Source organism: Lithohypha guttulata (assembly GCF_036872675.1).
Source record: "Lithohypha guttulata strain CCFEE 5908 chromosome Unknown scaffold_3, whole genome shotgun sequence".
In the NCBI taxonomy this organism is placed as follows: domain Eukaryota; kingdom Fungi; phylum Ascomycota; class Eurotiomycetes; order Chaetothyriales; family Trichomeriaceae; genus Lithohypha; species Lithohypha guttulata.
This window is the reverse complement of record NW_027042752.1, coordinates 56,455-69,356: the sequence shown is the minus strand read 5'-3', so window position 1 is coordinate 69,356 and position 12,902 is coordinate 56,455. Positions and strand designations below refer to the sequence as shown.

Sequence of the window (12,902 nt, the reverse complement as noted above, 5' to 3'; positions counted from 1 at the left end):
CAACGGGACAAAGACATCAAGAAAGCACAGAGCTTCGTGGAAATTGCACTGGAGAGGGTTTCGAATTGTTTACTATGATATATTGCTGCTTGCCGACTTCCAATGCGTTGCGAGGGGCAGACAGCCAGTTGGTGTGTACTCAAGATTGTTTGCTGGTAAGCGTGTTTCCACTACGGACTGTGGTAAAGCACATACTTCGCTATCACCAGCAGTTGCTTACAGGATCCCTACGAGGTTCGGATCGTGCACCACGACCTATGGTCTAGATTGCTTCCCTAGCGAGCTCGGCAATTGTTCAGAGCAATATACACCAGTCATGGTATCTGAGAACCCCGCATGAGTCAAGCCTGAGCCTATCAGAAAGTTGGTCCTCCTCAAGTTCCACCAACGACAGACAGTAAAGCTTGCAGCCTCAATCACCACGTGATGCTATACCAGGGGTCTGCAACGACCAAGCCGATGTACTTCAATGTTGCTTCTTCCATGTGAAGCGGAGGCGAATTTCTTGTGCATTCGTGCCCTGACATCTGGCAAGATATCAGCTTGACTGCACCAGACAAGTAGCAGTACTAGATCTTTGACAACCATGGACAACGAGAAGTCTATCCCAGCACATACGTCTTCGGCAATGGTCGAAGATATTCATGAGTACGATGAGCGTGAAGGCTATGTAATCGACTTAGCAGCTGAGACGGGCAACGTCAAACTGGCAGCAGATGGTCACACCCGCCTCATTCCACAACCTAGCGACGACTCGAACGACCCGTTGAATTGGTCCTGGACCAAGAAACATGTGGTCCTCTTCATTGTCTCCTTTGCTGCTTTTCTGCCAGACTATGGCAGTGCAACTGGAGCAGTCACTTTACTGCCACAAGCTGCGTAAGTTCGAGCAGGACTATGCGCAGGATTACCTGCTGATAGTTCAAGACAATGGCATATGACTGAAGATCATGTCAACCATTCGCAGGTTGGAAACGTTTTCATGTTAGGTGCAGGAGGACTTGTTGGTAGGTCAGCCGCAGATCCGCAGGTCCTTACTAAGTCAAAGCAGTGGTTGCCCTTAGCGCATACTTCGGTCGGCTTCCTGTCATGTTCTACTTTCTCGTCGTTGCAACAGCCACTACCGTCTGGTGCGCAGCAGCTACAACCTTCGAATCATTTATGGCTGCCAGAATCCTGAATGGCTTCTTTTCAACCGTGAGCCAAGGTGGTGGTCTCATGTTCATTTATGATATGTTCTACTTCCATGAACGAGCTCGCAAAATCAATATCTGGGCTGCCTTCATCATACTGTCGCCTTACCTCGGCCCACTACTGGCAGCGTTCATGATCGCTTCAAAGCCATGGCCAGTACCCTTCTGGGTGTACACAGCTGAGACAGTACTCGCTCTGGTACTCACAATACTTTTCGTTGAGGAGACCTTTTACGATCGCCGCATCGCACCTTCTGCTCAGCCATCACCTGGCACAAGAGTATCACGACTGCTAGGCATCAGCCAATATCGATCTCGACATCTCCGGAATTCACTCATTCAAGCATTCTCCAGACTATTCATCGTAATTGCAAAGCCAACCGTCTTTCTGGCTTGCCTGTACTACCTTCTCACCTTTGCTTGGGTCGTCGGCATCAATACTACCCTGGCCATATTTCTTACTCCACTGTACAACTTTGGCCCCACACAAATTGGATACTTCTACTTCACACCAGTGGTTGCAGTAATACTAGGAGAGATTTCCGGCCACTTTTTGCACGATTTTCTTGCCAAACAGTATATCCAATCTCACAAGGGACATTTTGAGCCAGAAGTCCGTCTGCGGGCAATATTTGTGTCCCTGCCTTTTATGGTCGTTGGTCTTGTGGTTCTTGGCCAAAGCTTAGAAGAGGGTTGGCATTATATGGCAACCTCGATCTCATGGGGCCTGTATGTGTTCGGGATCATGATCACTACCGTCGCCCTGAACGCATACTGCCTGGACTCGTATCCAGAAGCCAGCGGTGAGGTTAGCGCATGGCTCAATATGAACAGAACTTTGGGAGGCTTCATAATAAGCTATTTTCAGGTATCGTGGGCGCAGAGTCAAGGAACCAAGATCAGTTTTGGTATACAAGCAGCAATTGTGGCTGGGTCATTTGGCTTCATTATTACGCTCATGGTTTTTGGAAAGGCAATGAGGCTTAAGAGCGGTGCTTTGAACTTCAAGACTGCCTAGACATGGTGAGCGACAGAGCAGACACCAAAGATTGAGCTTCGAGGCAGTGAAGTTGACGTTGCAGAGCTAAAGGAGACGTCGAGTTCTGATCGCAGGACTGACAACTCTCCGTCTCTGAACAACGGGTGAGCAAATAGGAAATGCACAAAGCTTGTCTTTGAGCTTTTGCTTTGGCAATTGTCTGGTTCATTGGGGTCCCGTAAAACATTGTTTCTGTTCTTTGTTCTCTGTATCAATATTGTTGTACTCAGTCTGTTATGGTATCTTATCGCGAGGTCTCCACGTGAATGACAGTCGCACATAACAACATGGCTCGGTACTCCAGAAGCTATACGTACCCTGTCACAAGAGGAACGTTGCACCATCAGGACCCTCACCATGTCCTCCGTGTCCTGCTGTTCAGCAGAACAATCCATTCTGCGCGACGTGCACTACGCCAATACCTGTAAGCTCTCACGAGCATCTACGTTCCGGCGACCTCGACTCGTTGGATTGTCTGGTATACACACCATGCTGCGACAAGACACTCCACGGACGCTGCTTTAAAGCGAAAATCGTCGATCGGCATATCCTGCGCAGTCTTTACGGTGGTATGGAGCCGAAACAAATATTGTGTCGCTGCCTGAGCGTTCCATGTCCGATGATGTGTGGGTATCTGGCAGACTCGATGATGGCGTGCGAGGCATTGCATATGCAGCCTACATGTTCAGCTTTCGACCAGGTTAGGGATCATGCAGGTGAGGTAGTTGAGAGCCACGACATGGACATTGTGGACGACACCTATGGTGTGTTCGCGGATGGAGAAACAGGCTTTCAAATGTTCGATATGGACATTGATCGAGATAGTCTTGCTGGCAGAGACAGTGACGAAGGCAGTTGCGATGCAGTTGCAGAATCATATTCTGAAGGTATGAGTGATACGTCAACATCGCTTCCCTCCACTAGCCTGGTAGATTTGTGGCTGGAGCACCGCGATGCTAGCAATTAATGTGATAAACACAAAGTTGCCTTTTCGTACAAACTAACCTCTTCAGCTTCTCTTAACAGCTTTCCTCCCTCTTCTGCCTTGAGCCTGACTGTCTGCATATTCGCCATCCCCATCTTCTTGGATCAGCTCATCCTGAGCTGAAACGTCTTCTTCCTCGCTTCCATCTTCAACGAACATTTCTTCTGTGTGTGCAGTAAGGTAGTCATCGAACTTGCCGTCCAGGCGCTCTGCATGAGCTCTCTTAGCCTTATCCTGCCAAGATTTCTGATAATACCCGTCCGCTAGATCCCTCTTGAACCTTGCAGCAGCACTCTTGAGATAGGGATCCTTAGAGCAGAAATCAGGCAATAGGGGCGGAGTCTGCGTTCCAGACACGTCATCATACATCTTCTGGCGCGTTGTAGGTAATGAAGTGTTAATACTCTGCTTCTCCTCCAGCGTGTAAGTGTCCCATTGACTCATACACTTCGCAAGAAAAGCTTGGATATTGACGTCTCGATCAGCAACGGGTGAGTTGGTGCCAAACACTCTTGACGTTGTAAGAGCCGGAATCCGCTTTGGTTTTGCTGGGCGTCTCTCGGCTTCTCCATCAAGTAACGCCTGGTCTGTAGCATCCTCTGAATTCTGAGATTTATTCTGAGGCGTCCGTCGTGCTCTGGAGGGATATTTGCGCTGCTGTATTTGAGACATTGCTCAATAATGGGGCAGTGTCTCTCGACCGACTGAGTTAGGGAGATGTGCTTGACAATTAGTATTATAGCAATAATTGTAGTGAACAGTCGTGGTTCGTCAGAAACTGTCAAAAGCAATCAATGGCGAAGCTGATCCGGTTAATGAATGACACATGGCCTGAGGCACGGAGCGAACAATAATAATGAACAACAGTACGCGTGAAAATATCTTGTTTGCAACCAGGTAACCCCAGAGTGTCGCATGATTGCGAAGGAGGAAGGCACGAGTAAATGCCCACCACTTCCTGCTCCTTTGGAAGTCACGCTTGCTAGAGGCAGTGCTGGTCACCACGCGCACGTACGCACCTACTTTGTCTTATCGTGACTGCATTAATGAGTGCAGTACTCGATATATCATAAAGAATAGTGTTAATCTGCTCATTTTCACAAATCAGATTGAGGTCTGGCGTCCAGTTTTGCATTTTGGCAGGCCTCGGCTCGCAGTCGTGTCCAGATCGGCCAACCAATCGCGTCACGGGCGCAGTCAGACATCCCTATCTCCCGCTCCTCCCACTTCAGGTTCCTCCTTCCCAAGAACCATCGTTAACTGTTTCCAAATAGGCCGCTAGCAAGTCAATCCGGTCTCGACTGAGTGGTTGCTGTGCAAGGTGCAGCGAGATGGCAGCTGCATCGATATGGCAGGCGGCCAACGCGACATTACGATCGTGCGCTGCCGCGTCGTCAGAACTACCTCAGAAAGTTAAGAATTTACCAGAGATGTACGCTGAATACGTCGCGTCAAACGCACAGTCTGTTGGCCAGGTCGAAAGCACATTACGATCCTTGACCTATCTTCTGCCCGGTGCACGACTCAACGACTCGGAACTGCCTGCGGAGTCTGTTCACACTTTCGTGCAATTGCTCTCCATATACCACGACCACCTCCTGAAAAAGCGTGCCAAAGAAGCCGCTTCCAAATCCTCCTCGTCGGAGAGCGTTAAAGTCAGACCCTCTCGCCATGCCAGATATACTATGTTCTGGGCCGACTCATCTACACTATACGAAAAAGTAGCGACTATCTTGAAGGTTGTGCAATACACCGAATTGCTATGTGAGATGACGGCTCGAAAGAGAGGCGGCGAGCGCTCTCGATGGCGTGTCGTCGTCTTCCTCGAGTCCTTCAAGGCTCTTCTGCGCATGATTCTACTGCGATTGACCAACTCTCGTCCTGTCGTCACCCCACCACTCCCACTCCGAGATGACTTTGCTCCTGCTGATCAGAAAGGAGATTTGTCGACGGAGGTCCTCTCGGAAGACGACCTGAAACTGCTCGATCCTATTCCGTTCGAGCCCAGAGAGGCTTTCAGCGAGACTGGAATTCTCACTCCTCCTATGTCCGACTCTGACAAAATTTCAATACATCACAATCCAGCTGATCCCTTTCTACTACCGAGGACTGGCTTTACTATGCCTTCTATGCCATCGCCGGATTATGTGTCTTCCTATCTCTTCGAGCATATCATCACTCCTGACGATATCAAGCCCGTCAAACAGCTTGTTCATCGTCTCACTTCTTTCCAAGGACAAGCCGCGGAAGTTCTGTACATATTGCGCCCACTTATCTATGCCATTTTAGTGCAACGATTAGCTCGGCAATATGGCTACGAAGGCTCAAAATGGAAGCGAAACTGGTCACCCTGGCTGATCGGCCTGACAGTTGAATACTTTGCCCGACAACTTGCAAAGCATGATCTGGCCTCGAGAGTTCCAGGAGCACGAAACGGGCTGTCGGCTCTTGAACGGGATGAATTCACCAAGCGAGGTTGGAACATAGCTTGGTGGGGGATGCGAGGTGCTTTCTACGAAAACGTCACAAAACGTGCCGTTATGAAGGTTTCTGGTGGTCTGAAAGGCAAACCGTTGCTAGACCTGGTTGGTGGAGTGATAGAGGACTACGAGTACCTATGGGGTAACTACTGGTTCAGTACATCCACCATGTAACAACCTGGATTTCGATGTGCCCACGTTGCAAACACCATACTATCCGAGTACGAGCCTAACGAGCATATGATCGCCCTCAGCTCTTTTACACACCCAAATCTTGCCGTTAGTGCCGCTATCATACCATGAAGTTGCGGCAAAAATCAGGGACCATGGACACTAACGATCTCGATGAGTCATGAGCACGATCAAATGCTGGCAACCTCTTACCAACATCAGACATCTGAAGCACAGTCGGAACGATCGTAGCAACGACGATGCAGCAGGTCCTTTCCGCCCAAGAGGGTGTCATAATCCCGACTGCTCGGAAGACTGTACTCACAACTCAGAACTTATATGAGCAGAGGTTCGGCTACTTTCGTGCTGTTAAGCGCGGACCTTTTATATGTGTATCCGGCTCTACAGCACTTTTTATGGACTCAGACAACATACCGCAAATTGAACATCCAGGAGATCCTTATAAGCAGGCTCTTCGTGCGATGCAAACGTGCATCAATGCAGTCACGAATTTACACGGATGTGTCGAAGACATCATCAGAGTGAGGATGTTCGTTTCCGTGGGTACCGTTCCATGACTGGCTAAGGCGATCATCCTAACGGGCGGCGTACAGAATCACGAGCATTGCAATTCCGTTGGACAAGCATTTCGTGACACATTCACAGTCAACGATACAGAGAAGGAAATTATCCGGGCGAACGACATGATCGGTGCAGCCGCGACGATGATCGTAGTGCCTGGTGGCTTTGTCGACAAAGATATGCTGGTGGAGGTCGAGGTCGATGCATTCTGTCTATAATAAACTATGTATTGAGCAAAGCCCTTGAGGGTATGAATAACTCCGGGCAGTGCTTGTTGCAGATCCGGTGACCAGGCTGCGGTAGTGGTACTGCTTTGGGTCAGGCCTGAGTTCTCTGACGTGTCGAACGAACGAGTCGAATCGTCAAAGTCAGCGGCATTGCCGAAGCAAACGAAGCAAGATGACCGAGTATTGTGATGGATATAGAGACCACAGAGTCTCCCTTTGAGGCTGCGGTCAATGTTACAGATCAAGCCTACTCATGTTCTTGACAAAGAAACCAAACCAACACCCCTGAATAGACACACACACCCCATCCGACTCATCATACTTACTTGGTCAGATCCACCTTTTCTTTGTTTCGTACAAGAAAGCCGGAAGCTTGTCTCAATAAGAAAAGCCAATTCACTTCCCAACCTGTCAATACTCTAGTTACTATCCACGACTTCCCACTCTCACACAAGCCAGCAAACAAGCAAATCTACCTGATCCAGGCTCATCCAAATTATTTACCATCAACACTACCTACCCACTACTACTTCTTCCTAACCATGCACCCCATCCATCTCTTAACCCTCACCTTCACCCTCCTCTCCAGCACCACTGTCCTCGCCTTCCCCTCACCACAAAAATCCTTCGACCAGCTCGCAGCCATAACCTGCCACATCGATGAGGCCAAGGGCGCGAGGAAAATCGGCGTCTTGCATGGTAAAGATGTGTTTCTGAGGGATTGTTATGGCGGGTGTATTTGTAATGGGGAGCCAGGGAGCACTTCGTTAAAATGTCAGTCGCACTTTTTGACGACGGAGTGTTTGGATCGGGGGTCAGCGGGTGGTGGGTGTCTTTGTGCTTTTTGAGAGGTTTGGGCTAGGGAATAGAGCTACGTTTATTGTCTTGCTATGTTTGTGGTATAGGATTAGTATCACGAAGGCGCAAGGAGCAGGAAAGTGACTTGTATAGAACAGGATCAATTTTGTTATCCAGTCCAGCAATCACTTCTGGTCGGTCAACATCCACTTCCCAAGTTGGCTACATATGGCGCAACTCAATGAAATTCTTCCTCATCCTTCACTTATTTCATGTCACTTCGTATTCGTGGACGTCGTTGTCATTCCATGTGGGAGCTCAAGGCCCATGCTCATTCCGATTCTCAAGGTGTGGTTGATAGCGAAGTGAGAAGTTCGGATTCGCAGGCCACAGACCCCGTCAAGGATTGAGTGTGGCCATCGGCCGAAGCTCGTCGGGAAAGTTGATCTCTATCGGATCAGGTCTAGGCTGTGACGTTTTCATATAGGTCGATGATGAGCAAAGGCGGAAGAGCGTGAAGAGTTCAGGTCCAACCACTGAGGGTGGTGGTAACGCTGTCCTGGTCTGCAGCGTGCTAAGCCGTAGTTGGGCAAGCGGACGAGAGGTGACCAGGTTGCTTGCCTGTGGGAGATTAGAGATGCGCTTGAAGGAGAATTGTGACTTACAGTTGTAGCAAATCCTCTCTGCTTGAGGCATCGAGCAATCCTTTGAGTAGTGACCAGCCTCTCCACAGTTCTAATGAGATTAGTTTGGCATTCCCTCTTGAGACAGTCTCGCACTTACGTAGCATTTCATGCTTCGACTCTGGTTGCAGTCACTGACAACGGTTAGTTCAGCACGGAAGCAGTCTCGTAGAATATGCCTACCGAGCCATGTGACCAGTACCACCGCAGTTCTGCTTGAATGTCAGCTATGTCGCAGGCATCAACCAATAATAACTCACGTAGCAAGTCTGACCGCCTCGCGAACCACCTTGGCTTTGGAAACCACCACCGAACCCGCTGGTAGGACCAGCAGAGGTGCAGTCTCTGTCAGATATATTAGCCTACGTTTGAAGGTTCTCTGGTCTGCTTACCTGGCCATGTGACCACGACCGCCGCACTTGTAGCACTCTCGGCCACCACCGTAGCTGTTACCGCCTTGATAACGGCCACCTTGTTGTCCACTTCCATCAGCCTGAGGGCAGTCTCTGGAGATGTGACCTTCTTGATTGCCTGTTATGTGTAAGTAACTGCGTCTGTTCAGCCTGCAATAGCCATACACTTGTAGCAGGTCTTCGGCTTTGGTGCTTCGGTGCATTCTCGACTCATGTGACCAGATTCTACTCTTTATTAATGGTGATGGAAAACTCGAACGAAGACGACATACGGCCGCAGTTGTAGCTGGTTTCGAGTCAGTAAGAAATTCGGCAAGCAGAATTGAATGTGCTCACCAGGTCGACGCGGTTGACTTCTTAGGACAATCGCGAGCTATAATTGTGTCAGAAGGAATGCTCGAATACCTGTGTAGTAGTTCGCATACCCTGATGGTCGGATTCACCGCAGTTGAAACAACCTCGTTCCATGATGATATAGGTGAACGACTTTTTCGGTAGAAGGATGAAAACGGTATAGAATGGTCAAAGTTGCAGGTAGCTGTCGGGAATCTGCTTAAACAACAATCGGTTTTTGCGTATTCAGTAATGTCGCGGCTGAAAAAGAGCAGAAGAACAATGCTTGCAATACCAAGTCGGAGCGCACTTCTATCGCGAAGATTTCCAGATTTTTGGAAAGCGGGACAGTGAGTGGATCCCATCTACCGCCACGTTTTTGGCCGTTGCCCTACCGCATTGTGATCGGCACTGCAAGACATTTTCATGACTTTGTGAGGGTATTGATTTGGTCGTGGGTTTAGAGCGAACACAATTGAAAGAGCCTCACATTATGATTGGGAAAAAGTTAAGCGAAATTGAAGCATGAAATGAACTGTCCCTGATCTCGCTGCCCGACCACCACTGCTTGCTCGTCATCAAAGGATATGCCTCTCCGTACAAAATCCATTTCTCGCTGGACTTCTTTGATAGCCAGGCCGAGTCCGCTACCTCTCTTGTTGATAGCGTCGTTCAGCATGTGAGACGATTTGATAGCAGTGCTTGTCTTGCCTTGCGAAGAGGAACTGAGTATTTCTTCCAATTCCCAGTATCGCATCTCTTCACTGTTTGTAGATATCGAGACAGCTTTGCCTGTACTGGTGACCTCCGCGGCTGAAACTGCCGAGGTGTGTCCCCATAATCTTCTTCCAACGTTGATCTCCAGTTTCTCTGCCGTCGAGGTGACGGTGTAAACCATAAGCGTGTTGTCAGGCAGTGTAGCTAGAATGTAACAGCCCGAATATGACAAGCTGTTTGGAGCGCGCATAAGTTGAGGATGCAGCCCGAAAGGCGACGTGGAGGCGGACCTTGATGTGAACTGCGGTTGGTCGTTGAAAGATTGTCGAAGTGGTGTGGTCACACTTGAGGTCGTTCTGTTCTTCAAGACTGAGCCTGCAAGATCCATGCGTATTTCCTGCAATCCCAAACACCATCCAGACCTGAACCTGTTGAAAGCGTAAGCTATGCCTGCCATTAGAGTTGTTGGGGTTCGTCGAAGCGACAGTGCCGCAGGTGCCAAATCTGCATCACAATGTAGATTAGCCAAGCACTTCATACGTGCATCATCATCATTTGACGAGCAGCAACTCTTGAACAGTGCGATGGAATTCGACTTGTCCATTGTCATCAGGTATGGCCATGCCAGGGCCACGGACGTTATCGGTGATCCGCCAAATGAAGCATCAGCGCTCAAATGAATTCCTCCCAATGCGTCTATAGTATAAATCTCCACAAAGCCGTCAATATGGCCGAGAGAGACACGTGTGAGGCCTCCTTCGCACTCAATATCCAGGGCAGACGGATCACTCCTTCTGCTTAGAACATGCTTGCATGTCTCAATGCCATCCTTCCAGGTACGCAAGCCATGTTCTTGGTCTGCCGTGAAAAGGCAGCCTCGATACACCTTCGCAAGCACAACTGGAGTAGGGGTGGAGCCTACCTGCATTTCAAAGGTCCTAGCTCTTCCTCTGTGCCAGTTGTATTGGACCTTGAAAACCTGCTTCCAGTTCGTGTCGGAGCCGGCATGTACTAGAGGCGAGTGCGCAATCCATTGTGTATAACGGGACGAACGATGCAATATTGGAGTGGCGTACTCGCGCAGAGTCGCAGGTTTCAGGTATGGTAGACGTCTTGTGCTTTGTATAACAAAGTGGGCGAAGTACCGCTCGCGCCATATCAAATTATCCCTTGATAATTTCCCCAACTTCTGGCAAACGCGTTCGCATCGTATCAGACTTTCGATGCGTAGAAACGATAGTGTGCGCAGCAGGAGTTCGTCACTTAAGTCGAACAGGTGAATTTGGGTACCATTTCGCTGACGCTTCGCTGGTCGTGTTGAGAGTTCGGCCTCTGACTTTCTTTTCATCGCTGTGGAGGAGCGGTTCACTACTATATCGAGGTGCGACCTCTTTGCTCGTAGGACGAGGTGTGGCACTATTCGTGGCGGTTATCTCCATTCGCGGCTCGGGCTATCTACTTGCCGAGGCGCGATAGACACTTTGCAGGACGCGTCTTTGCGAAACAGGCAAACCTAGCTGAATCGATGTCAGTCAATACTCCTGGTGAGTTGACCAACACGCTTATTTTGGCTTTGTCGCAAAGCCAGGAGCAAATACAGACCATAAGAGATCAGGGGACTCGCCTTGAGCGACTACAACGAGACAACGAACGATTGCGGAAAGAGGTGCAGCTTTCTAGGCAGAATGACGCTGAGCGGGCACTGTCAAACGAGGTCGATCGGCTAAAGAAAGAGCTGCATGATGCAAAACAACAGGTACATGAGGCTGAACAGGAGAGGCAAGAGCTTGAGCAGTTGAGGATTGATCCCGTTGAAGCAACGCGGCATCAGCATGAGCCACCACAAGAGCAGAGTCACGAAATCGATGAACTCTTTCAGAAGAACGTGGAAGCTCAAGCCGAAATTTACAAGCTGAAGAAGAAGCTCAGACAATACAAGGAGAAGGCCAATGGTCGGCTGGGTGCGCCCATCTCATCCCCACGATCTACCTTCTCAACACCTGAACCTTCCTCACCCAAACGTGCTCCCCTCTTAGTTCTGCCTATAGAGCACTCCGAGAGGATCGAAAATTCATCACCTCCCAGGAAACGCCAGAAGCATGGCGACAATTCTCTACAAGAACTTCATGTAAACATGCGTCACTCAAGATCTTCTTCCAATGCCTCTAAGAGAAGCGTTGTGGAAAAGAAGATTGCCGCTATACCACTCCTCGCAGAGGATGGCGACGACCATGTGGTTGAAGAGCAAGATACAGGAAGAACACCAGCCACTCGGAAAAGGTCAATGTATGATCGTCTAGATGGCCTACTCGCAGCTCCTGTAGCAAGTAGGTCTCCTCTGAGTCGAACGAGTCCGGCTACCGCGCAAGACACATCAACGCCAAGCTCACTGAGCAAGAGGCCTCCAGTTATGTCCAACATTGACCACACAACCAATGAAGTGCCTCTACCAACTGCAACCATAGCACGAGAAAGCGAAGAAATCCACGCTGACACCACTGAAGCAAACACTGCACGACCACGACCTACTATCGACAGTCGTCCCTCAAACAGATCTTCAAAGCGGCCGTCCGAAAACAAAGAGCCTCTACGTTCAAAGCCCCTCGACAAATTATCCTCATACCACTTCAAACCCAACCCTCGCTGGATAGACACCGCAGGAAGAACCATAGACGACTACCTCCACGGCCGCAACCGACAACGCATCGACATGATAGCAGCAACCCTCCCACAAATGCCAGGCCAGCACGAACGTGGCGAAAAGCTCATCGACGACGAGCTTCTACTACGCTTCCTAGGTCCCAACTCAGAGCAGAAAATCGCCGCCCTTACAAACATAGCCAGGAATAATCTGCTTGCCGAAGCAAGGGTCAAATTTGTAGCTGAGAAGTTTGGAAGGCAACGAGTCGACTATGACAAGGAAGCAGATCCTCCTGGCTTCTGGACGATGGACATGCCTGGCACTCAGGAGGATGCGGAGAATAAGAAGAAGGCTAAAGAATTGGAAAGAGCTGAGACTAAGAAGAAGTACGACGATGCGATATCGGGAAATGGAAGGTGGATTTTTGCTGATGAGTGATTGACTGACCACCAGACTTCAATCTCTGGTATTTGGTAGATGAGATTAGCATGATAGATGAGAGTGTGTGCTAAAGAATGTTCTCAAACTTGACCGTGAATATGATTGAAGTACTAAAACATCAGGTTTCTGTACTATCTTCTGTTCTCGCGCTAATCTTTCCACCTCCTACAGCTAACCCATTGTCCAACCACGCCAACCA

The 12,902-nt window shown here is 49.3% G+C and overlaps 6 protein-coding genes across 6 annotated transcripts; 4 read left to right on the top strand and 2 right to left on the bottom strand.

Moving 5' to 3' along the window:
- Positions 1-586: 586 nt before the first annotated feature.
- LTR64_003801 (uncharacterized protein) lies at positions 587-2,211 on the top strand (the record flags this gene model as incomplete). Its single annotated transcript, XM_064898151.1, has 3 exons — positions 587-879; positions 928-1,007; positions 1,052-2,211. The coding sequence occupies 3 exons, from the start codon at positions 587-589 to the stop codon at positions 2,209-2,211; spliced, it is 1,533 nt and encodes a 510-aa protein (XP_064754108.1).
- A 670-nt stretch (positions 2,212-2,881) lies between these two features.
- On the top strand, positions 2,882-3,199 carry LTR64_003800 (uncharacterized protein; the record flags this gene model as incomplete). The annotated part of the gene is made up of 1 exon (XM_064898150.1): positions 2,882-3,199. One exon carries the CDS (start codon positions 2,882-2,884, stop codon positions 3,197-3,199), a length of 318 nt encoding a protein of 105 aa, XP_064754107.1.
- A 933-nt stretch (positions 3,200-4,132) lies between these two features.
- LTR64_003799 (uncharacterized protein) lies at positions 4,133-5,871 on the top strand (the record flags this gene model as incomplete). Its single annotated transcript, XM_064898149.1, has 2 exons — positions 4,133-4,228; positions 4,492-5,871. 2 exons carry the CDS (start codon positions 4,133-4,135, stop codon positions 5,869-5,871), a joined length of 1,476 nt encoding a protein of 491 aa, XP_064754106.1.
- A 2,003-nt stretch (positions 5,872-7,874) lies between these two features.
- LTR64_003798 (uncharacterized protein) lies at positions 7,875-8,774 on the bottom strand (the record flags this gene model as incomplete). Its single annotated transcript, XM_064898148.1, has 7 exons — positions 7,875-8,091; positions 8,141-8,210; positions 8,259-8,279; positions 8,342-8,370; positions 8,419-8,503; positions 8,551-8,689; positions 8,739-8,774. 7 exons carry the CDS (start codon positions 8,772-8,774, stop codon positions 7,875-7,877), a joined length of 597 nt encoding a protein of 198 aa, XP_064754105.1.
- Positions 8,775-9,412: 638 nt separating this feature from the next.
- On the bottom strand, positions 9,413-10,969 carry LTR64_003797 (uncharacterized protein; the record flags this gene model as incomplete). Its single annotated transcript, XM_064898147.1, has 2 exons — positions 9,413-10,125; positions 10,162-10,969. 2 exons carry the CDS (start codon positions 10,967-10,969, stop codon positions 9,413-9,415), a joined length of 1,521 nt encoding a protein of 506 aa, XP_064754104.1.
- Positions 10,970-11,146: 177 nt separating this feature from the next.
- On the top strand, positions 11,147-12,700 carry LTR64_003796 (uncharacterized protein; the record flags this gene model as incomplete). Its single annotated transcript, XM_064898146.1, has 1 exon — positions 11,147-12,700. One exon carries the CDS (start codon positions 11,147-11,149, stop codon positions 12,698-12,700), a length of 1,554 nt encoding a protein of 517 aa, XP_064754103.1.
- Positions 12,701-12,902: the final 202 nt, after the last annotated feature.